This window comes from Neopelma chrysocephalum, unplaced genomic scaffold (assembly GCF_003984885.1).
Source record: "Neopelma chrysocephalum unplaced genomic scaffold, ASM398488v2 Primary Assembly neopelma1_25, whole genome shotgun sequence".
NCBI classification, from domain to species: Eukaryota; Metazoa; Chordata; class Aves; order Passeriformes; family Pipridae; genus Neopelma; species Neopelma chrysocephalum.
This window is the reverse complement of record NW_020897694.1, coordinates 10,461,626-10,488,566: the sequence shown is the minus strand read 5'-3', so window position 1 is coordinate 10,488,566 and position 26,941 is coordinate 10,461,626. Positions and strand designations below refer to the sequence as shown.

The 26,941-nt window shown below is 43.3% G+C and overlaps 1 protein-coding gene across 2 annotated transcripts; it reads left to right on the top strand.

The window, feature by feature from the left end:
- TMEM272 (transmembrane protein 272) lies at positions 1 to 25,257 on the top strand. Of its 2 annotated transcripts, XM_027674421.1 has the most exons (5): positions 1 to 271; positions 3,885 to 3,964; positions 11,314 to 11,373; positions 17,413 to 17,495; positions 22,062 to 25,257. In XM_027674421.1, the coding sequence occupies exons 2-5, from the start codon at positions 3,907 to 3,909 to the stop codon at positions 22,422 to 22,424; spliced, it is 564 nt and encodes a 187-aa protein (XP_027530222.1). In that variant the 5' UTR covers positions 1 to 271; positions 3,885 to 3,906; the 3' UTR covers positions 22,425 to 25,257. The 2 variants fall into 2 exon arrangements, with proteins under 2 accessions (XP_027530222.1, XP_027530223.1); XM_027674422.1 differs by lacking the exons at positions 1 to 271; positions 17,413 to 17,495 and having other exon boundaries at positions 3,928 to 3,964.
- Positions 25,258 to 26,941: the final 1,684 nt, after the last annotated feature.

The window sequence follows — 26,941 nt, the reverse complement described above, 5'->3', positions numbered from 1 at the left end:
ACTAATGAGGATGGGCTCTGCCAGCAATCACTCCTGCATCCCACAGCTCCCACGGTGCTGCTGTGGAGAGCTGTGAGAGCGACAGCCGGGAGGAATAAAAGCAATTAAGGCCCCCGTGCCTCCACAGGCAGGGTCCCAGGGAGCTGAGCACAGCTCTGGGGTCCCACTGGAGAGGACTCTCCCAGCAGGCTTTCACTGAAGGATTTTGCTGTTCCTCTTCCTGGTCTCCTCATGCACAGGTGAACGGATTTGGCACCCACGGCACTCTCAGGTAAGAGGGGTTTGCTGGGAAGTGGATGTTGTGCTGGCATAAAAGCCAGTGTGGGGCTTTGTGGTTCATTAGGAAATTGGCTCTGGAGAAGGACTTTGCACTGAATATTTTAGACAAACAAAAAGAAACCATTACTTCTAGCAGTACTTAGAGAAGATACCTTGTCCTGGAGGGGTTTGCTGGCCCGGGTGCACCTCCTGTGTCCCAGCAGGGATCCTGTGGCAGTCAGGAGCCATTGAGTAGGAAATGGGGTCTTAGGAAGTCCCAGAAACTCTGGTTGATGTGTCCATCAGCACAGAGTGAGGCAGCTGCAGATGGGAGAGGGCAGGGCTCAGTTTTAGAAGTCTGAACACCATAGGACAAGTGTGGAGGTGGCTCTTGTTTGGGCTGACATATGGTGGGACCAGCATGAAGTTGCCTTTTGGCTTTGCTGGTTGGGGATGCACCAGTCAGTCAGTGCTCATCTTCTTTTGACTTGTATTACCTAAACATTTAGGATGACAATAATGATCAGAAAAATAGTTTAAAGCTAAAACTAGTCGAAAGAACAAAGGAAACAGGATGGAGGGTCTGTGCTACAGAGATTTATCCCTGCTTCTCAGGGATAAGGAAGTGAGTTACAAGAGGCACCAGTGTGGGACACAGCCTGTGTTTGCCATGCGGGCAAACCTGGCCACTGACTTCCAGCAGGGAGGGCACTCAGTGAGGAGGTACTGGAAAGCCTGAAGGAGGCACTGGGATGCTGTGGCTCAGTTGCAACCTGTTACCCAGGAAAGCAGCTGAAAAGAGAGGTTCTAGCATCCTGCAAGGGGCTAAGAAGCTTGTCCCCATCACTTGCTGGTCCTTCTAAAACAAGAGCAGGTCCCTTTAGCTTAGGGAAACGAATCCAGGGAAGTCCAGGGAAGGACTGATGGGAGGAGATCCAGAAGCTGGCTTTAGTCTTTGAATTTTTCATAGTTGTAGCTGAGGTTTCTGTTTTGTGACCTTCCCAAGTCACTAGTAAACTGGGAGTACTCACAGTGGGGCAAGACATGCCCGTCTTTGCATGCCACCAGTCTTCATACTGTACCACCTGCAGTTTCCTGTGAGTTTCTGTGATGGTTTCCCTGTTTCAGCTGGGAAACAAAACTGTTCTGCAGCTGCCTGGATGTTGAATTGCACTTTAGCACCCCCATGCATTGGCATGCAGAAAAATATTTGTCTATAACACCCACAGCAGCTTCTGCAGAATCACCAAAGCTCTGGTGTAGAGGGCAACACCTATTCATCCAGCACATATAATGACTTCTCTGAGGGATTTGTCAGTCCTGTAGGAGACAAAGCCAATGTCTGAGGAAGGATTGAAATCATCACCTGATAGTTATGTGTGTTGTCTCCTTGTGTGAAATGTTTTGTGTGCAGCCATTATGAACTTGCTTTCTTTATCTCACCTGTTAAAACTGCCACACAGAGTGCAGTGATTCACAGCCACTTCTGGGCTCCATCACTAGATGGTGATATGCTTCCAGATACCAAATCCTCCTTCAGTTTGTCTTTTTCATTCTGGTGTAAAATAGCAGTAAATAAAGACAAAACATGCATTTTAGCCTTTGCCTATGGAAATACAGCATTCCCAGCCACACACAATTCTGGTCAAGATAATTTCATATTCAGCTGATTTTTAAAACACCATTGGTTTGGTTAACATTATTTCTGTAAGAATTACTGCAATAAAAGTAATTCTAATCATGAACATTTATAAAAAGACTAATATTCCTGATCTCTGCATAATTTAGAACATCTTTGTCGGCAGCCATTGGCATACTCAAAATAAATGCCCATTTTATGCACTTTCTAGGAACAAAATCTGCCCCAAAGATTTTGAAGTTTAAAATTAGTGTGTCATTTCATTGTGGAAACTACCAGTTTCCCTTCCTCCTTTCTGCTTTCCCTGAGCATGCAACAGTGCTTATTTCCTTCCTTGAAATACTCATCAATAGTTGCAGTCCAGAGGCACAGTATTTGCTCTACTGAAGAAAGTTTGGTAGCCAGTATGAGAAGTATGTTGCCCCAACAGGTCAGGCACTCATATGTAATTTCCATTCCAGTCCACCATTCAGTACCAATTGAGATGTCCTCTGGGCTTTGCAAGGCTTGTTACAGCAGTAACACCTATCAAATGAGGCTTGTGGCATAGTATGAAGATGAGGGCTGGAGAAGGAGAGCTAAAATTCATGAGACACCTGATGAGATAATGCACACTAGAAACATGGAGATATACATGTTAGTGGCTGGTTGCAATGTGTAAGGGTTATTGACCCAGCAGGATGTCTGTGAAAGCCTCAGCCTCTACTACTTGCTTGGTTGCCAACAGGTAAAGACAGACCTGCCTCTGTTACTGCCAGGAAATACAAACTGCAATGCCATTGTGCAAGGAGCAAACCCCATCCCATTCCCCATGGCAGCAGAGGGTCCTGTGCTGCTATCTGGGTTTGCAGGAGAAAGCAGGCTCCCGGGAGACAGCCAGTTTTGCTGAGTCATGACTAGGAGGGCTTGGACAGACTTTGAAGAGGGGTATGGCCACATATTAGCTGGTAAGACAAGCTTGTCTTTATCTTCAACACACGCCTGGGGCCCTGTGGTCTCTAGTAGGCTCTGGGCCAGACTGTTCCCAGCATTACATGAGAAATCCCCAGGGTGGGTTTCATGTCTGCTCAGAATAGAATGGTGCTAAGCTTCAAATATTGGTCCTTAACCATTAGGAAATCTGAAGAGGCTATTTTGAGGTATGTGCAGAAATGCAGCTTTCCCCTCCCAGCCTCCTCCACACACACCTTCTTCTATCACACAGCTGCTGTTGGTGGCAGACTTGTGGTGATCCTGGCCAGAGGCTGAGGCTTGGAGAGTGTGTGTGTGTGTGCGCATGCGCGTGCACGTATGTGTGTGTGAGCTTTCCACAGTCCCATTGACATTGGATGCTGTCTGGTGCTCTCTGATGACCAGCCTCAGATGGCTAGCTGCATCACTCACCTCACCTTGTAAAAATTCCTCTCTTCAAGGAGCTACTTTCTAGTTCAGCTCCTTTTCTATCAAAGGCATCTTGTTCTCAGCTCCATGTGGTTTGCAGTTTTTATTCTGTATTCCTCTTCAGAATCTTCCTTGATCTTAAAACTATTTTCATCCTCTCTCCTCCTTGTTTCTTCAATTCATTTTTTGCTCACTAATTAATTTTTGTTGAGGTTTGTGTAGTGAACCGTACCCATTTCATAGCATTTTCTCATAGCGTACCCATTTTCTCATAGCAGTTAAATACACTTTGTTCTGCCCCAACTCCAATCAAAGTTGAGACAGAACCTTTCATACTTTTCAGGAAGATGCCATCAATACTTACTTCTCCCCCAGCCTCCCCGTGACCCCAGAGCTCTGCCATCATCATGAGCAGGCAAGCCCAGAGCTGCTGGAAGGCATACCTACCTCTGGGTATGCTACACTGATGGCTGCTGTCTGCATTTGTGGATGCTTTGAGTTTTTGAGGGTAATGAAAGCCTGCCAAGGTGTGAGAGTACTCTGAGTCAAGATACTTAGTAAGGTAAAGACACTTCTCATAACCATATTAATTTCTCTGTCTCCACAGACACCCCGAAAGGTTCATCACGATGACTGCTGGCCTGGAGAAAGCCTGCCACCGGTGCATATCCAAAATTGCCAGCAATGGTAAGGCAGTTCTGATAGTAAGCGCCTTCTGTATTTAATAAGCCTTGTTGCTAAGTCATGTATATAAAGGAACTAATATGGTACCAAGTCTCACCTGAATCTTCCAATCTCCTTTCTGAGATATTTCCTTTCCTAGGCAATTTTGGGTGCTGGTGGAGTGAGCAATAGTAACTCTATCCCAACAGCAGCTGCCTGCTACAGTATTTGAAGTATAGCAGACCAGCATAAAATTTCAAACAAATATAAACACCACTATGTACTTTAATATGGGCTGCAGCAGACAACCTAAGCAATATAATGTGTTCGCCTTCTGTTTCAAGTGTTACCTTACACATAGTCCAGCAGAAGTATCTGCAGGGAAAACCATCTGGTAAAGAGCAGCACAGCCAGCCTGGGGACAAACTCTCCCAGGAGCAATTCCTCAAAGCAAAACTGCTCCCAGTGTCTATGCTGACACAGGGACACGAGGCTGGGGACAGAGTATGGTCAGGAATAGCCAGCCCCCCTTTCACCCAGTGACATTTGGAAGAGTGTCGTCTTCCCTCTGCTTGTCTGGTCCCTGGCACAATGGCCACCGTAGGGATGGGCAACCCCCATAAGCAGCCACACATTGTGGGTTGTAAGCATCAGTTATCTGTATAGGGGTCTTTCACATCACAGGCTGGGCTCACTCAGGTTTTAAAGCAACTGGTTCTTCCTACCCAGGGTGGAGGATGCAGAGGGCTGTAATGACACAACAGCTCCCAGGCTGGGGTGAACAGGCTGGTTCTTGCTCTCTGAGGAGAAACACAGCAGAAAGTTGACCTGGGCTGGGGCTGGGCAAGCTACAGAGTCACAGGAGAAATGCACTCCTAGGGTGGGTTTTTGTAGGACCAGGGAAGAAGTGTTGTTGGCAGGAAGTTAAAATTCAAGGGTTTTAAAGTAGCTTACTCCCGCTGACTGCATCTCTTTTTCACTCTGGGTTGCAAGTGCCTTTTGCTTTCACTTCTAGGCAGTAGCAGTTTCTAATTCCACTCAAATATGAGAAGCAAACCCCTTGACCACTCATGATAATTGATACTTTGCCCACACTAAGTGCTGCACTTGCCAGTCTAGGTATTACGTTGGAGTTTTCTACATTCCTGCTTTTTGCTTTGCTTGAAAGACTCTCAAAGTTCAGAATGAACTTTTATTAATGATTAAGGCCCTTAACTCCTTGCTGCCTTACAACTGGCAGAGAAAATCAGGCCAGGTGGACAGACAGCTCAAACCAGGTTCCCCTGCAGAAACCTGGCACAGGTAGGAGAGGACATTTTCTGGCCCACTTGTTCATACTGATCATTGCCCCAGGGGAAAGGAAGGCTGGGGAGTGATGAACAAGGGGTGTGGAGCACGTGGTGCTCTCATTACACCCTGACAAGCCCCTGGGAGCAGAACTGGGACCCAGCTGGTGTGGGATCCCTTGCACTCAGCAGAAAGAACAAGCAGGGGGGATCTGGACCCATTGGTGAATATCATAGTTAAAAAAGTCAAAAGTGGTATTTTCTCTGATTTTTGTTCCTAGAGATTACAAGCAAAATGCCACTATTCCCTGTGAGTATTAAATTACCACTGGGACTTTAATGATGTTAGAGAAAATAATTAATCCTTCTGATGATTTTTTTGAAAGATGGGGATTAGTCCTGATCTCACCTATGCTCTTCTACGCCAGAGGAACCCTCTCAGGTACCCAAAAAGTTACCCACGAGTATGGCAACTCATAAATACCATTCCAGAAAATTATCTTCAGGTTTTCACTGCATTTAAGTTCGAAATCAGCTCATCTATAGCTATGGATCAGCTAGTGCATCCACAATTGATTTTCTGTTCCTTAAAATACAAAACCTCATGAAGTGCAGTGACATTTAATTTCACTTTTTCTCATCATCCTGCATATATTTTTCAAAGAGTGTTTCACCACAACCCCACATTTGTACCTATGGTCTCCTGATATTTAAATAACTCTGAAGAGTAAACCCACCTATAGAGCATCTTTTCATTCTTGGTGTAGCAATTTCAGTTTAGAACATTAGGGTGGTCTTTAATTAACTGGCCAAAAAGAAGAAGGCTAATCCACTACCCTAGGTCTACTGCAAAACAAACTGGTGGCTCTACATGTAAAGCCAAAATCTTATTATATCTTATACATCTGGAAATTAATCAGAAGGGAACAAATTAATCAGAAAGGGACATATCTAGAACCTAGACCATGGCATAACTGTAGTTTAGTAGCTAGAGGCATAATATAAAATTCAGACAAGACACTCTGCAATATTGTCCAACCCCCAAAGCACCACGCCTACATCTAGATGTATATCTACACCTACATCTACATTTACATCTGCATTTACATCTATATCCTCCCTCTCTTGAAGGTTTCCATATTATGGGCATCTTGTTATTCAACACCATTTCTGATGGGAGTGGCATTGCTGTTATCAGTGCTGGAATCTAGAACATAAATTTTAGGTGATGTTATGGTGGCACAGATTATCTGGGTAACAAAGTTTACTGTTTCATAGTAAGACAACCTTGTCTAAGCAAAGAGTGATGGGATGCAGCAAACAGCAGAGGGCCCTGAGCTTGGTTTTGGTCTGCAAGTCAGGTTTTTCACACTTCCTGTGCCTCATATGGTGGCTTTGCATTGGGACTAGAGACCTTCATGGGAATGGCTGCTCCTTACACTGAATCCTTCAGGTGCTGAGTATCTAGTTTGGTCAAGCGATTAAATCACCCTGGGGATGGAATTCCCACCATTCGTCCTAAGAGACTATTCCATCAATATATCTCCTTGCTACGGCATTTAGACTCATAAACAAAGCAATCTTTGTTTCTGCTCAAGTTCATCTCATGTCTCTATACTTCGGATCGCTTACGGGTCCGGTTTTCAGTGCTCAAACCCTGATGTTATTTTCTCCCTTTTGGCTGTTGGTTGGCCAAGCTGAAAAGATTTAATTATTTTCCTTCACATTATTTTGTTCAAGTCTTTTCTGCATATCCCATCTGAAATAGTGACATTTTCCTGTCACTCAAAAGCACAGAAAGACAGCCAGTATCCACAGCTACCAAAACCACGGGCAGACATATTCCTGTTTTGTAAAACATATGACCTTGTTGGAGCTGGTTCCCCAGAAAGATCCATCGAGACTTTCTTTGCCACCCCAGCACCCCAACATGCTGCATTCTTTCTTTCCTCCAAGTCCCTATCAATACTGCAGGCGATGCCTGTAGATACTATGAAGGACTAAAACATGGATGAAAATACTTGCTACCCATCTGAACTCCAGCCTGTTACACCATCCATGCTGCAGAACAGCACTCTGTGACACTGCTTACTAAGCTAATGCACTACCATCTGCGTCCGTCTCAGGGCATCATCAGGCCAGGGGCCCTGGCAACTGACCCGAATTTGCTAACATCCAGACTGCTGAGAGTCAGCCCCCCTCAAAGCATTGTTTCCGCAGCACATCCGAAGTGTGTACTGTGAGTTTACACCCAGAGTTTTGCTCATGCAGATAAGTCCCAGGGTAACCGCAGAATTTGTTTGGAAGCTGGTAGCCCATCACTAAAAAAGGAAATTCTTTTTTATCAGGAACCTGACAGGCTACAGAACAAATGGCATTTGGAAGTGATGGTAGTGTAACCAACACTTCATTTATTGCTGTATTTATTATCAGAGAGCTTGTCACACACTCTACTGAGCAGCTTGCACTACAGCTGTATTAGCATACTACCTAAGAGGAGTAGGTAGATAGAGATTTACACTCACAATTTACTTCTGAAAATCGTGTGAAGACTATACTTACCGAAAAGAAAGAAACTTTTCTCTTTCTTCAAAGTAAATAAGGACAGCTTGAGCTGATCTGAAACTTCCAAGTTCTTGGAAAACTCATGGCAGCAAAATAAAGTCTGAGGAGCCCACAGGTGAATTGGTGTCACATGCAATAGTGCCTCCAGATCCAAAACACATGCCAGAAGACAACAGGCTGTGTGCTCTGAGGCCAGGCACATAGTAATTGGGGACAGAAAACAAGGGAGTAGCAGAGGGCAGGGAGGAGAGCTGCAGTGCAGGGGCATGGCTATGGAAGATGCAAAGTCTCAGGCATCAGACAGAAGAGAGACCATGAAGTACAGCCATAATGTTAACAGTAATTTCAAGTGCCTTTACTTCTGTGGGAAGACCCTGGCAAGAGTGGCTCAGCTAAACAGCAGATTTATATAAGCTGACAATCCTGCTGGGCAGTACCCAAAATCTGCACCCACTAATCTGATTTTTGTGACCACAGGTTTCAAGGAATATGCAAGATACACAGCCACTTGTTCTTCTCTTCCTCTGTTGTGATCCCAGACATGAGCTCTTCCCCTCACCCATTTCCCAGTGTATTAGGACTTGCTCACTAATGGCTTCCACAGCAGGACTTCATCAGAGCCCCAGCTGCCTGGTGGTACAGAGCAGTGGGTCCTCCTGCCTGAGACCCTGACACAAGCTTCACAGAGCAGATATCCTTCTGAGACATGCCTGGAAACACTTCCCTCACACCCTGTTGTGTTTTTAGAGACTACCGGCACTTTCTTGCAACTTTTTCCAGAAATGGGTCCAGGGGCTTCTCTGACCAGCCTGTGAGGCGATGTCACCGACATAAAAATATCATAAGCCCCACATGTGGGACTGCCTAGACAGCAGCATCCTCTCTGCTGAGCTATGCTACCCTGCAGCAAGTACCATTTTCTTGAGCAATTTGTCTTCGAACCAGAACGGGGCAGCACAGCCCAAACAAATCCAGGCAGAGTGTGTGTGTCCCAGCTGAGCAGCATTTCTGTGAAAACCCCACACGTTTAGGGGAAAACAGTCTTTAGTGCTGCTAGCGGCACTGAGAGCTGCGGAGCCCTGCCAGCTATGTAGGCAATTGTTGAAGAGTCTCACTTTGTTAAACATGGATCTGGAAGCCTTCCCAGGCTATGCATCTGCCCCTCCAATTCGAGACCTAAAAGACTGTAGCTGAATGGGGAGATAATGAGTAAATACATTCGCAGCGACTCCTTTGGGACGGGAATTAATGAACCATTATCTTTTTCTCTTGAGCTCTGAGTGGTCCCTACCCCCATTTCTCCCCTCCAAAACCAAGCTATCGGGTAGATGCTAGACACAAACAAACACCGACACCTGTGTGCCAGATGCGCAGCCTCACATATACATGGCCCCCCTGAGCTTTTACACAGCTTACAGCAGCCTCTCTCCCCGGGGGTCAGTCAGACCACGTGCTGCACAATTGAGAAATTACATGATGCCTCCTCCTCCCAGGCTCCTGCCCGTGCAGCAAGGGCAGAAACAGGAGGCAGCTAAGAAACCGCAGGCAGAGGAGTGACGTCGCTCCGAGAGCTGCGCTGCAGTGACAGGACTTCCGACAACGCCAGGCAGTCGACGCAATGCCTGCAGACCTGAAGTGCACTCCTTTGGGTGCCAGACAGATGAGCTGCTCAGGCTGTGAGCACAATTTGCAGGTGTTGTTGGAAGCCCAACTCAGCTACAGTATCATAGCTTCTGAATATGAAAGAATAGTCTAGATAATGCAACAGCAAAAGGAGCTAGCACAAAATGTGACGTGGTGAAAAGGGAGGCTCTAGGCTGAGTTGTTCTAATGAGAGGCTGTCAGTAGTTGAAAGAGCTTACTCAAGTGTAGGACACTATTCAAGCAGAGGAAGAATTTCTGTACTGTGCAGTATTTAAGAGATAGGAGAATCTGGGCAAAAATGTGTGTGAGAGACAGAGACAGACTGGCTGACAGGGAAAGGAGGAGGGGGTTGCACAAAGGAACAGAAGTGCTTTCTTCAGCTCAAAGTACCTTCAGTCTCTACCAATTCATAGAGACAAACTTCTGAGAAAGATGTCTCTCAAGCACTGAAGTGTAAGATCCTCATTCTCTGCAGAGAAAACATGAGCAGTGTGTGGGGGATGGTTTGTTCCCATGAAAAGTGTCTGCAAGTCAGAAAGCCTGGTGGATCTGCCCTGAATTTTGATACTGCTCTTATGTCCTCTGTCTCAGTTTCTTCTTCTGAAAAATGGAGGGTATGATGCTTCCCTTTTTCTCTAAGGCAGCCTGAGGGTGATGTTTTGGCAGTGCTGCAGTTTCCAAGAGTGGCACTGTCTGCAGGGTGCTGGCAGTGTCCCCACTCCTGCACAGTGAGGAAGATGCCATTTGCCTTGCAGAGGTTGCAGTTCTCTGGCATGGGGAAGCACATGACACAGTTTGCCCGGGGAAGGGCTAGTCCCAAACCAACTCTGAATGCTTGCTTCAAGACTTTTTTCCACAAGCCTCTGAGGAGACATCCTACTCCTTTTCTTGTACATGCTCTTCTCAATCCCTCTGCAATCCATGCCCAGCTGCCCTTCTGCGTCCTTAGGCAGACTGAACCATTTGTAAAAGCACTCTGCAGGGACACTTGCCACAGAATGTCCTCATTATATTTTACTCTCATTTTGCAGGGCAACATTTCACTTTAATATTGCCAAGTGTTCATGATTAGGCACAGAGGTGACAACTCTTGTAAGAGGCTGTGTGCAAGAGCTCATACTGTTCCTGATGCTATTGTTTGTCACTTTCTGCAAAGGTGAGCATTGCTCCTCTGCAGCATCAGGCTGTGCTGGGAAAATATCAGGGCTCAGATACACCAGCAGCTCTCTGGGGAGTAACTAAGCACCTCAGATCCATTCATCTGCAGGAATAGTCTATGTGCACCCCTAGGAGCACCTTTCTACACAGCTTAAGCTGATCTATCCCAATGACAAGTCCCACTCCTTGCAGCGGGGCTGCTGCCTTTGCGTTCATGAGCCAAGATGGGTCAGGTAGTTAGACCAGCCAGAAACTATTCACATCTGCAATAAAGACAGTTTATTTAGCTATTAGTGAAAACTGAGTGGAATGGTATTAAAGCTGATATTTACTTAGCAAACAGATATAGCTCATCAGTTGCCATGGATTAGCTGATGCAAAGTTACTTGTTACTGCACAATCACCTGGCAGTGCCTCTGAAGCAGATGCAAGCTAAGGCATCAGTGCCCAAGTCCTTGCCCTTGCAATAAGACAGCTACAAGTAATAGCTGCAAAAGCTGTTTGTATCTCTCACTGCACTCTGGGAGTGACAAACCACGTCCTGGTCCCATCATCTCAAATGCTTCACTACAGAGACAATATTCTCACCCCAGCAAGTGCACTGCATTTCTTGCTACACAACTGTATCGATAAAGAGTATCTATAAAGAACTGGGTGGAAATGCTGGCCTCTAAACTTGAACCAGCTCAAATAACACTGTCTTTCTTTTCTCATTCACAGCATTCTTTATATGTGGGCTCCTTGCTTTCCTTGCCTTACCTCTGTCCATGACTTTTATAGGTAAGTTGACTACTAAATTTGAAAATAGGAAGTACACAATTTGAAAACAGAAACTTCCTGGCACTCTATGGCAGGTTAACACATCTGGTGGAAGAAAGGAGTTGGAAAACATAGAGTTTCCAACTGTTAAAACTGTGTGTTGGTACTTTAGCTTCAGACAGAATCCCACTGCATGTTGGGGAGGAAGCAGTACTTGAATTCTGAGCCTGTTTATCTTAAATAGCCCTCCAGTGTGTCTTACCTCAAAGCAGAGTTCTGTCTGTGGGAGAAAGTTCAGAATCTGACACATGAGAAGATTTCATTAATCAGGATTCCTCTGTACTAACTACCTTGCAAAAATCTTAGAAGCGTAATGCTGAAAGGGAAAAAGAGGTGCTCTAGGCTGCTATTTCTCCACCTTTTTGAAAGTCAGACGTGGTTTTTGGCTGATCTGTCTCTGTATAACCCCTCAAAGGCTGGATTTGTGAGTAGCATTTCAAGATCAAATATTTAAGAAAGGAAAATCCTTTAAGCTGCAGAATTTTATACATTCTTAAACTGCATAAGGCCCTTCCTTTCTTAAGCATCACCTTTTCCTTACCATTAACATAGATATTTACGTTTTGTTGATAGAGTATTTTCTTACACTTCATTAGTCTCTTAGGGCCTTACACATCCTCCACAATGGATTGCAAGCCCCACTTGAGAAACATGAGTAGAGACACAAGTCCACCTCCACTTTCAGACAGGCTCACATGCTCATGTCATCCCTGACAGATGTTTGACTTGCCCTTGCTCAAGGAAATTCCACAGCTTCCCAAGGAGCCTATTTCAACATTTTATTGCTCTCATAGACAAAATATTTTCCCCCCTATCCAACCTAAATCTTCCCTATGGGAAATTAAACAGATTACAGCCTGCCCTACCCACTGCGGTCACAAAGACAGATTGGTTACTGTCCTACTCAAGAGACCCTTCGAACTGTTTGAAGGCTGCTATTATAACCCTTCTCCATCTTCTCTTTTTTCCCCCAGAAATCTCAAAAACCTATTTCTTTCATCCTGACCTCACAGTTCACTGTTTCTACAGGGTTTTTGTTTGTTTGGTTTTTTTGTATTTTTGCCTCCTTCCTTTTGCCTCTGGCCAATGTAACTATTTTTTTTCCATTTAAAAAAAAAAAAAAAGAAAGATGGAACACAGGACTCCAGCTGAGACCTGAGGAATGAGCAGTGCAGAATAATTAGCTCCTCTGTTTAACATGCAGGATTTCTGTAAACACACCTCAAAATGAAAGATGCTTTCCCTGCACCAACTCATTGGTGCCAATTTAGTTTATGGTGCATTGTAAGCCCAGATGGTTTTTGGCAGTTCCGTTCTCTATCAGACATTTCTCATTTTTTATTTGCATTGAAGTTTTCTGTCCTATAAGCAGTGTTCAGCTTTATTGACTGTCATCGTGTAGATTTTGAATGTCTTTTTCCACTGTATCCAGATCACTTTGAATTCTAAGTCCTGTCCTCAAGAGCACTTACAATCCTTCCAGATGGGTGTCCTTGAGAAGTTGTTCACCTTCTGCCTCATTATTCATGAAAGATGGTGCAAGTAAACTCTACATGCAGATGCTGTGGGCAAGATGCATCCCACCTAGATTTGGACTGTATGCATCTGTAACCAAGCTGAGTGCCATGTGCTGTCCTTGCAGGCCGCTAAAAGAAATGGGTGCTCCTGACAGTGAGTCCCACACCCTTTTAGATGTCTGCATAGAGACAAGGTGACTTTTAAGGTAGTCAGGGCACCTAAACTGTTGGTATGTATAGTTGGCCAAACCCACAAAAAAGTGTTCAGCTTAAGGTTAGTGTTGTTCCCTTTATCTGGGGCTTTCCAGGTATCAGTAATGACTATGATGGGATTCTGATTAGGATGTCCTAATTAGGAATTAGGGAGTTCTAATGAGGGATTAAGGAGCAATTAGGAAGTAGGGAAATGGACAGAACTGTTACATCTCAACACTTTGGCTCTTATACTTATCCATGACTTAAGATTGCTATTTATCCCTTAAGAGGATTTTAGCTTTAGCTTTTCCCCAGGCTGAATATGTCTGAGATGTGAAATACGGGTGGGAAGGTATAATTCAAAATGTGGCACAACTTCCATGCATATTGACATCCAGACTTCTGGAAATGAATCCAGGGCTGGAATCTGACCACTTATAAATATAATTTCTCAGGAATATTTCACAATATCTTTAAGATCACTGAGACGTGGAAAGTGTATGGTAAGATATTACCCTGGAGCTCTGGGTATCTCCTGAATCAGATAGAGAGCCTTTTTCTTTTTCACAACTTACTGAAATTAAGAGATAATGTCACTGTAATAGTGTTGTCAGAGGATATTGGTTTCCAGCAGCTACATATCTGCAAAGTATTTTTAGGAAAATGAAATATCAAGGAAAATGCAGATATTTATTATTTAGGCAAAAATCATCTGATTTTCTGATAATATTCTGTTACCATGATCTCAGAGAATAACTTGCTGATGTACATCCACTCATTTTGGCTCTTGCTTTCTGCAGAGGAAAACTGAGATATAATATTTGCTAAAACTCAGAGAGTAATGACTGGCAGCTCTGATAATAATTACACACTAACATTATACACTCTTAAAATTTGATAATACTGTAAATCACAGTATAATTCAAGTACATATAAAGGAACTCAGCAAATTTCCGAGACTTGTGACATCATTTAAGCCACAGATTGTTTAGCTGCTTTCTAACTCTCTTATTATCAGAAATGATTCCTTTTTTCACTAAACACTCCAAAAATACAGAGAGTTGGGGGTTTTTTTGTTTGGTTGTTTTTTTTAGTTTCTGGTACAGTAAAGTATTGCTCCCAATAACACATTCTTGTATGCTGTCCGGAATACCCTTATACACAGTATTTCCCAACAGTAGTTAAATCACATTTGAAAGCTGATGACATCATTTTCTCAATAAGCAGTCTAAATTTCCCCCTGTACAATTTTAACCTACTAATACTCCTCACACTCATATCTACACCAAATAATTCCTCAACTCGCAAATGCTCCCTGTAGTTATCTAAAGCCTATGCTCATACTCTGTCCCTTCATGTGGGAACCAGTCTTGTGCTTTAGCAGTTGTTAACACAATCTCTCCTTGCATTTCAGTCCTTCAGCCACTCACCATTTCTGTTTCTTCTGGTTTGCTGATATGCTTTCTGATAAAATAGTACCCAAAAGCAATTTCTTCGAGATAAAACCCATGCAGCACCAGGATCCCAGTGTAAAGCTCACAGTCAGGGCTTGACTGAGGTATGTGCTAAATGATGACAGCTGCAGTCACCCACTAGAAACAACTGAAAATGGCCTGGCATGTTGTGTCCTCTGCCTCCTATTGGAAGAAAAGGTGGGGAGCAGGCACCAAACACCAGATTAGCCTTGCTATACAGAAGCCCTCCTTTACTGTGGGGTGCACTTCAGCCATTTTCAGCTGAGAAGAGCAAAGCCCCAAAAATGGGGCCAGTGCTGCATTGACTTTCATTCATCCTGACCCCTCATCTCACGGATAATTGTGAGTCACAGGTACACTTGGTTAGTAGTGATCCATTGTGGGCCATGTTGCAACACTGCCCAAAACAGTATCCTTAAAGAGCTCATATCCTGTTTGCTCACAAGTGCTCTTTCCACTTGCTGGACTTTGTGTCCCGGATCCCGCTGAAGTGTTGTTCTGTGATGCTCCTGGGAAAGAAGAGGCTTTCCTACTAGTTTCGGTGTTTCCAGATAAATCAAACACATGCTGGGTGAGAACTGATTGGCACATTCACTGATTTCACTGCAACAAATACCAGTGTCCATCTGTCAACTGTAGGTCCATATTTCCTCTTCACACCTTGGGGTGTATTTTTAAAGTTACTACTGTATTACCTGCTTTGACCTACTCTTTTGCTGTCATATCTGTCTGCAGCATTCTCCAAAAACCTACAGTGTACCACTGCCTGTCATTCAAATCCTTCCCAAGACTGACTGCTGTCATGTTACATATATGAAAGGACTCCATAATAGATTTGTCTGGGAAAGAGAATCATAAAACTATGAGGACCAAAAAAAAAAAAAAAAGGCTTTTTTTATTGATTTTTTTTTTTTGTCTCCAATCAAAATCTCAGTAACAAACAGAAATTGCCTAGGTTCTTAAACTGAAATATATTCCCAGTTATCCCTGGCCAGCTGCTTTTGTGGCAGGCTATTACAGGTCCAAGGACTCTGAAAACCCTGACAGCAGCTTTCTGAAAATGATATATTTGTGACAATTTCCCTGCTGCCCACCCCTGTAAAGCTGGGAGTCTGAGCAGGTCTTAGCAGTACATAGTGGCAAAATGGACAAAAAATTACAGCCTTGCAGTAGGGACAAAAAGGGAAAGAGTCCAAATCCATCTAAGTCCAGCCATTTTCAATTATGAAAAGGCTGCTAACAAATACTGAGTACGGAAGAGTACTTCACAGCTCTCACACACAGCAGATCACAAAACACTATGTCCTATGACTAATATAGATTTACAGTAAGCAACCACAATCCAGAACACTTGTATTATGCTATGCAAAGAACGCAGGAGAGATTCAGGACATCAGCAATGTTCTGGACCAGCAATACCAGAGGATTTGGTAGGCAAATTGACAAGCTGAAGAGGATTACAGCTGTAGAAAGGGGCAAAAAAAACCCCAAAATGAACAAACAAACAAAACCAAAACACACTGGTACTTCTTTCCTGATTTCTCCTATTCAGTGTGGTTTTGAAAATGCAGACAAGACCTCCTGCATGAGAGATGTTTTGCAGTAAGACCAGCACGTTGCTTTCAGTATCCTGCATTGAGATAACCCCAATTATTCAGAGAAAAGTCAAAATATCTCCTTGAAAATTACTTATATAGCAAGAAGAAAACAGAAAATCCTTCCTGCCCTCTGCAACTCATCAGTCAAAGCCCTGAAACACAGGAACAATAAAATTACAGTGTAATGAACAGTTTAAAATTTCTAAGGATGCCACTGGGTAAGAGACTTGGGCAGGGGGATTCATCCCAGCTAACTTTAGATACCTATAGCTGGCTGTCTAGATTCCTTGTATAGCCAGGGAGAGACACATGGAGAGCTCTTTCAGGGCCCAGCTCACCTGACCCATTTCAAATACCTATCTCAGGATAAATGAATTGAATTTACAAGTATCTATTTCTCCCTATTGACTGCAGAGTCTAGGAAACTAGTTCACATATGGATGCCTGCATTGCAGACATCTATATTTGGACAGATGAGTTTCCCTGCCACAGACCTGTATCACAAGCTTCAGTCTCTACTGCCAGCAACATCCTCACACAGCCATACGCTCCCTCCTCTAAAACTTATCCAGTTTTCTCTTTCTAGCAGCAGATCTGAGGGTTGCCAGGATCCCCACCTCCATAACAACCAATGCTTTTATCCTCCAGCAACCCAAACAGCCTGAAAACTTGAGCTTCTGCAGTTGCCTATCAGCTGCCTGGGAAGCTAAAATGGTTCCAGGTGCTCCCACAGGCACTGGCTCCCAAGCTCCGAGGCATCTCACTCAGGAACATGCCACACCCCCATGAGCTAATGAGCAGGAAAATCCTGGGAGAAGCTTATCAGAATTCCTTATATTCATAGTTTTCATTTTCAGTGAATTTTCTACTGCTGATGAAAATTTCCTGTCCAGCTCAGTCAATGGTTCATTTGACAAATAGCAGAGGCTAAATGACCTCAAAACGTGGCTCCAATCAGTAATGCCAGAACAACAGTAGTGCTGCTGTTACCTTTGCTCTCTTTCCTCCTTCTACTGCCTTGTGCTTGTTCATGGCCCTCACTCCTGTAGTGGGAGATGCAAACCCCCTTTAATTCAGACCCCATTTCAACAGATGATGGATACAAGTCTTGGGTGTATGCTCTATGCTTCACTAACAGCATCTATAGTTTGCACTGTACAGCTTGTTGCACTATTTGATCACTTGAGATAACAAACATTCATTTTTGCTGTTCAGGAATGAAGTTTTTGGAAGATTGCCCAGTTCAGCCATTAATTCCATTATATCTGTTGGTGGGTGGCGTGATTGGCAGCTTAAAGGTAATGTGCCTTCTTTGTGCGAAAAATATTTTGTGTGACTAGACTTTGACTTGCTAGTTAAGACATAATGAAGGCTCCAGACAGCCACATGCATGCAGTACTGAAGAGGGCTATTGGGATTGAACTGTACTTTTTCCAGCACCCAAAGCACCCCTCAATCAAGTGAGATGCTAATGAGTTCAGCTTTGTCCCACACATTGTGGTGTGACTTTCTCCTACATCACAGTATCTGTGCTACCAACCCTACCGAGGGAAATGACTACTTAACCATGGATGCCTGGGGTAAATGGGGTCCTTTTTCCACAAGCAGTCCTCCAAGCGTGCCAAACCTTTCGCCTTCATTTTCACACATAGACTGGACAAAAAGTTAAGTCACTCTCCTAGCTTTGGGAATACTATAAAGCTACAAGTGTTTGTACACAAACCTTCACAAGTTCAATTTACTCCCACTCTGACCTGGCCAGAAGTAATGACTATGCAGCAGAATTGCTTCCTTCCAGAGTAAACATATCCCTACATCACAGCAGGGCTTATCAATCTGGGAGCAGCAATTTCTAACCACAATTACCTGTCTTCTAGTGGACTGTGCTCACTTATATCTTTGCTGAGCCAGAGCCTAGCTGCTTGACAAGTAGAGACACCCTCATATCCATGTTACACCCCGGTCACTATAAAGCTATAACTCTGCATTGACTCTAGGGTAAAGGATCACCCTGTTCTGACAGTCACTTTGCAGATGGTGTTTACTGACTGCTAGGAAGCATGAAGAGCCTTGTCAGAACAAGCTGCAGAGCTACTTTAAGGCTTCTCAACTGGTTTTTGCTGTCCCATTGATGTTCGTACAAAAGGAAGGAAGAGGGGCAGAGCTGAAAGAGAAGCTTTGAAACTGCAACGCTGGGGCATGAAGGGCTAAGAGCAGCAAGTGGCGCTGCTGGAGGACCATCTGTACTGGTAGCATTGGCTGTTCTGCAGAGCTGACCAGGGCAGCAGCAACCTGGCACCAAGCCAACATTCCCAGGAGCCTGTCACCAGCAGAGCAGACAGGGTAGACCTGATGAGTTGTGGCCTAATGTTTCAGTACACACAGCCTGTCCCTTGTAAGGGAACCTACTAGTCTTTGACTTGACAGCACTGCATCTTGCAGCCAGCAGACATTGCAGACAAGAGCTATCTACGTTCCCCTTTGATAACATTTCTAGCCTGTTTTCCATGTCAGGATTGAAAAAATGGGGAAAGAATATTCCTCTGCAGGTCTCTGCATCATGTACTCTTTCACAGTGGTAACAAAACGACAGTACCTCACTGGGATATGAATCATCCCCACAAGGACCTTTGGTCAGTAAATAAGTAAATGGAGAAACAAAGGAAGTGCTTAATCTTGTTACAAGGAATGTAACAAGTAACTTTTACTTACAAATGCTTAGTCATTCGATCACACCAGTGGACTTATCTATATAATCAAGGTTCATTTAATAATGGTTTAGAAAAGATTACAGCAGAACTTAAAGGAAATTTTGATGCTAATGGATTGAAGTCTCCACAAAAAATGTTGACTATTTCTTAGCTATTTCTTGTTTAAAGACAGTTTTTCTCACTCCAAGTAAGGTGGTAAATGGGTCAGTTAGTATTCATTATGTGAAAAATATCTCCAAAATTTCGGAGACGGCCAAATAAAGTGAAACAAAGAACTTTATTAACAGCGCGCTGGGTGCACTGAACTCGTGGCCTCGTTCGAGCACACCTGACTGGGAGGGGACAAGCCTTTTTAAGGTCTCTTGATTTACATAACCACTCCCTCACACCTCCCATGCCAGGCCTCGCTCTTTTCTTCCTTAAAAGGCAATCTTTGCTTTCTGGTGCAGTCCATTTGTTGTCCTCATCCACCTATCAGGTTTTTTCCCTGCCCCTGGCCTCATGGTCCCTTGGCAGCAAGCCCAAATTGGTCTTACTGCCTTACATGCTTTCCGATTCGCCTAACAGTGATCAGAACAATAAGAACAGTAAGTAAAGCAGTGGCCAGAACAATATGAACAGTAAGGAAAGCAGTAAGCAGCAGTAACAGTGATCAGTACAACCAGAACAATAAGAACAGCAAACAAAGCAGTCAGTAACAGTGACCAGAGCAACATACAACCCACCAGGCTCCTGACCACAAAATGGTTCTTCAATCTCTCCAAACAAAATTACCTCCAGATATCTCAACATGAGGTAACCATGGAAATCCCTGCTTGTAATAAAACTGTCATATTAATTTCTCACAATTATGACTTCATATAATGGCTTGAATTTTGCTTTAGTTGACAACAGGACTTCTTATTTTGCATTCTGGCAATAAATTTGGTCAGAACTTGATTGGCCTAACTCATGTGTCATCTCACAGTGCTTGGTCTGTAGCGAAATTCTCATCTCAAACCTGCCCTCTGTTATGTCCACTGGACTGCACTGAGTTCACTGAGCAATACAGTTGCTTGACCTCTGAAGGTTAAAAGGTCAGAGAATGGGTGTAGGATGAAGTCTGAATGAATGCTGTCCTGTGTTGGACATCATTTAATGGCAAGTCATTCTGGCCCAGATCTGTGCAGTTTTGTAGGCTCCTCATCTATTTTTTTACCACCTCCAATCTTTCAAAAGGCAGTGGCAACCTAGTGTTCACCAAGGCAACTGAACCATTCTACGGCATCCAGAGAGGCCTGTTGAATTCAGGTCATGCTGCTCCATAAATGTATATTCAGCAGTTAGTAACAACGTGAACAACTGACAGAAATTGCTTCAATCACAGCTTGGCAAGGTAATATCCATAAGAATTAAATGTGCTTTCCGTGAACTGGTTAGATGCAGTTGAGATCCATAAATCTACATGGGATGTTTCTCTGACTTCCTCAAAATGAATACTCATCTGCCATTTAATCCCATTCCCATTGCTTAGTTTGGTGAAACTTGAGTACAAGCAGCTATCTATGTGCTGAGCTCACCTCAAAGCTAATTAGCTGCATGAGGCTTCAGGTTGACCTACAGGTCCCCCCATGCAGAAACCGTGGACCTACTGGCCAGGTAGCTTTATCCCTCCTGTGTGTCATGAGCCTGCACAAAATAAATGTTCACCTGAGAAGAAGATGCTCTGCTGGTTTGAACAAGTCTATCAGTTTGAGGGCTCAGCTGGAAGTGAGACAACCAGTGGAAACACCATTTTTTCTGCCTGTCTTGGTGCTGGGACTTTAATCTGTGTTTCTCACATGGTAGCAAAATCCAGGCTAGAAAAACAGTCGGTTTTGTGACAAATATTTAATCATTTATAAATAATCAAACAGTTTTACAGGGAAGAGTAAGAGAAAACTCTTCCCAGGATGTCCTGGATTCTCTTGCTAAGCCTTGCCTCTTGAAAATGGGGCACATGGACTAAAATCTGAACCAGACAGAACATATACCCAAACAGGTTTCCCTTGGCCAGTGTTCTGGAGAAGGGAGAGTGTAAAATGAGGGGTGCTTTTCTCTTTCATTTCAATCAGAAAAATGAGCACAGATCATAATTCTGTAAAAGAGAGCATGGCTAAGAACCCCTGTTTGGACAGTACATCCCTCCCCATAACCACATCTTTTACCTTTACCTCTAAATTTCATTCCTGGTTGGCCAAGGCAGCTTCCTGCTCAGCTAGTTTCTTGGAGTCCTTTTCCCAAAGACACAGCTCACTGCAAGGAGACTTGCACAGGAACCTGAGTACCTAAAAAGGGGAGTTGCAATTACAACAGCTAGTACCTTGAGGACTGGGCCAAGCATGATAGGTATAGGAAATAACGCAAGTTTCACAACATCTGGCCCAAATCCTTGTTGGGCTCTGTATAGACGTCTCCTATAAATCTATGGAAATTAAGAAGGTCATTGAGGGGACAGAAATTTGAAAGCTTCTCTACACTGCAATCTACTTATGTTCTTCGTATTGTCAAGACTAAACTAGAAATTTAAGCATTGCTGATGAGTCCTACTGCATTTCTCTGTATACCAGACCTTCCTAACCACACGGCATTGTGGTATTCCACCTATTTCTCTGTTAGTTCTGACTGAAGGCAGAAATAGAGCCATCTGAGAAAATGACACTTAATTGAAGAAAACTTGACAACAGTATCTGAAGCAATTTATTTGAGGTTTAGGTCACAGTCTAGATGCTTCATAATTTACCTATATAGACACGGAAAACAGAGTTGGGAGAGACAAATCCACCCACTACAAGGCAGGAACTACACTACTTAAGTCATTTAGCAGTTACTCTAATCTGTTCTCAAAAGTCTCCAGTGTGGGAGCTGCTGCTATCTCCCTACACAATCTGTTCTTATGCCTTACCATTGGCAAGTTTTTTCCAATGTCTCACCTAAATCTCACTGGTGAATAAACTGTAAGGAAAAATGCATTATGGTCCGGCAGGATCTGCCTCTTTCGTGGCTCCTTAGCTTTCTCTTACATGATTTTCCCACACCGAATTTTATTTGGCCCAAAGACTGGCAGTGGCCCGAAGGCATTCAGACTTTCTGCAGCCAATTTACCTATTCCCTTTTCTCCTCCAATGCCTCCAGGTGACTATCCTGCTGTATGACTCAACCAGGATGAGGCAGCTGCTTTCCAAGTCTGTTGTGATTGATGATGATGATGACGACGAATATCCCTGGAGGCAGAATGCTCACAAGTACTACATCCATCTAACCCTCAGCCTTTTCCTCTTTCTCTGGTTCATTCTTGGGAACTACTGGGTTTTTTCTGTGTACCTGCCAAATTTCATCCCGCCTTTTCATCAGCCTCAGGATTACTGTGACAAAACCCTGTATATTTTTGCTGTCGGTGTTCTCATTATTAGCCATACTGTTCTGTTTCTCCTTATCTTTTGTAGCTGCTGCATATACTGCTTTTCCAGGCAAAGATTCTCTTCTGAGGAAGACTAAATGTCACATAAATAAAGCCCTAGATGTTTGGGCAAGAGTATACAACAAAGAACAGGCAATAATACACCCTTATGTACATCTTTGTTGTACTATATGTATGTATGATAGCAGTAACTGCAAGAGGAAAATGTAAAATACAGTGCCATCTGGAAATAGCTATGCTGGAATACAGCATAGTCTATGTAAAATTGCTCCTACAGATGCCAGGGTGCACTCTTGCTAACTTTTACATCCCTTTTTTAACTCTTGGATGTTCTATCTGGAGCAAGCTCCTGCAGATGGCAAACTCCTCTAAAACCAGGTCTCCTTATGTTGTATATAGCACAGTACAGCATAGTACATTTTTGCCTGTAAAAGTAGCCATATTGTCCTCTTCACTGGAATCTGAGCATCTCCATAACCTTGCTGAGATTTGTTCTGTCCCTGCATTACATACTGATGAGGGAGTGAGACAAGGAGACAAAGGGCTGTATTCAGGCCACTTTGCATGGTTCATGGACTTTGACAGTAAGTTAGCTGCTTGCTAGAGAGCAATTCAGGCCACAGTCAGACCAGCCAGGAAGTAGCCATGATAGCAGTACAAACATGTATAAAAGGCAGCCTGAATATGGCCTTCAGGTCTCTTCTAAACTTGGACTAGAAAGCATCTATATCTAACTTTGTGGCTAAAACAGGCAGTATGAATATATCCATATACATCCAATACATCAAAACTGAGCCAAGGCCGCTTTGCAAGTCTTTGGTAGAACGTGGTACTGAGCTACTGAATGTCAGATTGGTGCTTCAACCATGGTTCAGCATTTCCCAATCTCGGGAGACTCTTCCTCCTACTTTTTCTATAGCAGTAATTTGTCGGTACCACACTAACACAAAGATGACTCTCACACCATTGTGATCAAGTCCATAGAAAAATTCATGATGTTATGTTGGTATTTTAAATATTAAAAAAAACCAGTAAGACATTGGCAGGGATGTGAGAATTTCAGGCGGATGTGTTCACTACAGCAGTTCTCTGGTTGTGGTGGGAGCGTACATTTGATTTGTTCACCTTGGTGCTGTACATATGGAAATCTATACTTCAGTGGACAGATGTAACGCAAGCAGCTTTTGAGTCAACAGCAGCGTCAGCTTTAAAAGCACCAGCATGCACAGACACAACTGCTTTGTGTCTGTGGACGCAATGGAACAAGCCCAGAACTGGTTCTGGTAGACTGTTTTTTCATGTGTTGATGAATGCAGTGTAAAAGTGCTCTTTCTGCTTTTGCTTTTATGCATTTCTATTAATATGGTCAAAATGGAATGGCTCCCCTCTAGATGAGCATGAGGGTGGCCCCAGGCACAGGAAGTGGATGTGTGTTTTGTGTATTTTTTCCTGTTAAAACTCACACAGCGGAAGCCTATGTTTTACAGAAACCTAAAAGGGTTATACAATGCCTGTGGAAGGGTGAGATCTCTAAAAGAGCTCAACAATATGCCACAGATGAATAGGGTCTGCTCAACCATCCTTCCTGGGACTGAAGCTGAACACAGTGGGAACCACCTGTCTTCAGCCACGAACATTTATCTCACAGGCTGTTGTATAGGTAACTAGGGCTGCATTTGGTCCTTAAGGATTTTAATTCAGGCCCTGGCTTTAAGAAATGTTTATTTCCAGAAAACTAATCTTAGAAATAAGGTAGAATAAAGGGTGAAACAATCTGACATGAGGGCAGCATCAGTGTAGCATTCCCCTGCTCTGCTTCCCCCTCAGGAGAAGTCACAGTCAGGCTGCCCCTGTTCCGAAACCGATGGAATAGGAATTACTAACACTGCTGGCTGACTTAGGCCATGCACAGTTGTATGTAGGGAGATATGACAATGGAAAACTTTCCTTTTATTTGTGAGCCTCAGATTGGATCTGGAAGAAATCACTGGCTCTGTTTCCCAAAGAGCTGCTCCACTACATGCTCTCCACTGCCTCTCTAGTGGTACCTTACTTTTCTAAAACATAACTGCTGCCAATGGTGAAATGCTAGAACTCTTTTCCACCCCAAAAACTTCACTGGCTCAGCACTGAGCTCCTGGATTTCAGCCTTCAGTTCTGAACTGATCTAAGGGATTTTACCTTCAGTAGAGAGCATTTTTCATTCATTAAGATACCAAAGTGATTAAGAGATTGCCTATCAGCAGGCATAACTCCATCCATCACTCAAACGCAGCAAAGCAGCTGTTCATCATTACGCATAAATTTTATCCAGAAGCTTGAAACAGGCATAAAACTCAGTTGATAATGCAAAAGAAATTTAAAAAGAAAGTAAGTCCAGCCACAGGACTCCAGTACATACTTCCTTGTTCTTGCAAAATGCTGCTAGAATTATTCTTAATCACAAGGAATTAAGAGCTAATACTCTTGATTTAAGTCTGAATTGACTCCCATGTCACTGTTCATCCGATGACCCCACAGAAAATGATGATGTGCTCCTAGTTGAGCAAATATGAGATCATTTTAGTTCAGCTTGGAGAAAAAGAGACATAAGCTAAGTCACATTCCCTTGTGTTTGCTGTGTGCCTGTGTGAGCATCGTTACAGCAGCTCAGCACATGTGCAACGGTTTACCAAACTTCAGCCACACAATCATAAGGCTGAGGCCTATGTTTAATTCATGGGAGGCTAAGACTGACTGATTCTCTACAGTCTGACATGGAGGATTAATTCTCTAGATAAGAGAACCCAGTGCATCCATTGACATCTAGGAAAAGTGCTGCCAAATCCCAGTGCTAGTGTTCAGTACCTGGTCAGTACAAATACAAAATTATAGAGGAGGCAAAAGGTATTTGTGAAATACTTCAAAGTTATACAAAGTAAACAAAGAACTTAGGTAGGACCAAGACAGAAAAATTCTGCATTGATATTTACCTTTACCTTGTGTACATCAATAAGCTATGGCACATGCAAGTGTGAACATCAACACCTCCAGAACTGCTGGAGCCATCAATTCTGTATCCAGGGGATATAAGCAGGCCTTCTGCACTTTCATTGTTAATGTCTCCTTCTGCAGATTGGAATCATGCAGATGTGGAGCAGGGACACCTGGTTTTGGGCATGTGATTACATACAACTGAGTTACAGCGACTTACTAAGTTAGCACTCCTGACACATCATTGGCAGCATAGTTTCTCTTGAGTTGCCACAATGGCAGCCTAAACCTATTAGTTTAGCTGGAGGCACTTGATCTCACTTTGGGGTAAGCCAGAAATATGTGCATAGGCCACAGCATCTTAACTTGCAAGCACCAGCTTTTTGAATTGCTACAAACTGATGGTGTCACAGACATATGCTCAGTCCCTGGAGAAGTAGGCATGGCTCCGCAGCTGTGGGGGAATTAAGTCATTACAGCCCAAAGGTCAAGTGGCTGAAAATACAGTCCACACCTTAAAATGTTTAGTATTTTGCCACTAGACTAAAATTACAAACTGAAAACATTCCTTTTTTTCACAGTAATATAAATTTCTTAGGAAAATTGAACAAAATACATTCTTAACCTAATTATTATGAACTCAAACCAGTTGTAACTGTTTCACTTAAATCATCTCCCCTTCTTGAGAAAAAAAGGTCTATTTCCAGCATTTAAAGGAAAAAATGTACATTATTTCAACGGATTAGATAGCCTGCTCACCTCTAGTTGTGAGTATTACAGAAATCTAATAATATAAAAATACAAAGACAATTCTGTATGCACACACTGACGCTATACATATCATAAATGCAATCATAGTACTCATGAAATAAGTTGCACTTATTACAGTTTATTGCCCACAGTATATTTCTTCTCCCACTACTCCACTTTCTTTAGCAATGAGCATAATATTCCAAAGCTCTAAGAGAGCAGCTTCCCACAGCTATTTTAGAAGCTGCAGACAGACAGGCAATGTTTTGTTCCTTCATTCCAAATGTCGAACACAGCCAGCTTCTACCTGCTGACCCAAAGAAGAGAGAAAAGAAGAGCATCAGACATATCAAGACCTCATCTCTTCAGGAGTGGAAATTGGAATGCTGTGCTGTCAGAGAAGATGATATCTCTCACACAGCACTTCCTCTGAGCTTTGTGAGATCCCAAGACATCAGACTTTAAAACTACAAGGTGACTGTGCAGAAAAAAAACAAAGAAGCAGAAGATACTCTGAGTTGTGCCAAGAGCTGTTTTGAATGTCTCAGATCTTGAAATGTGAATAGTTGGTGTAAAAGACTGTAAATGCTTTGACTTTAGAGGCAAAGGGCTATGAAGGTTAAAACGGTGATAACTAGCAAATATTGTACAACATTCTAAACCAGATCAGTTTCTGTAAGTTATCTTGAATCTTATCTCTGAGTATTCATCTTCTCCATATTTTAGTTGATAGGGACCTTGCATCACAATGGGGAGCCACTGCAATTTTAAACTGTTGCTTCTTGGCGTAAGTTTCTTCGGGTTCCCGTTTACTACTGGAGTAGATGAAAGTCCCACAGGTGTTAGCCACAGGAGGAAACAGAAGACATTT

What these genes read in the sequence shown, in the direction of transcription:
- TMEM272 (XM_027674421.1), top strand. Translation starts at nt 3,907, where the DNA reads ATGACTGCTGGCCTGGAGAAAGCCTGCCACCGGTGCATATCCAAAATT. An exon ending in ATCCAAAATTGCCAGCAATG is followed by an intron (nt 3,965 to 11,313) that starts GTAAGGCAGTTC and finishes TCTCATTCACAG; the next exon opens with CATTCTTTATATGTGGGCTC. An exon ending in GCGTGATTGGCAGCTTAAAG is followed by an intron (nt 17,496 to 22,061) that starts GTAATGTGCCTT and finishes CAATGCCTCCAG; the next exon opens with GTGACTATCCTGCTGTATGA.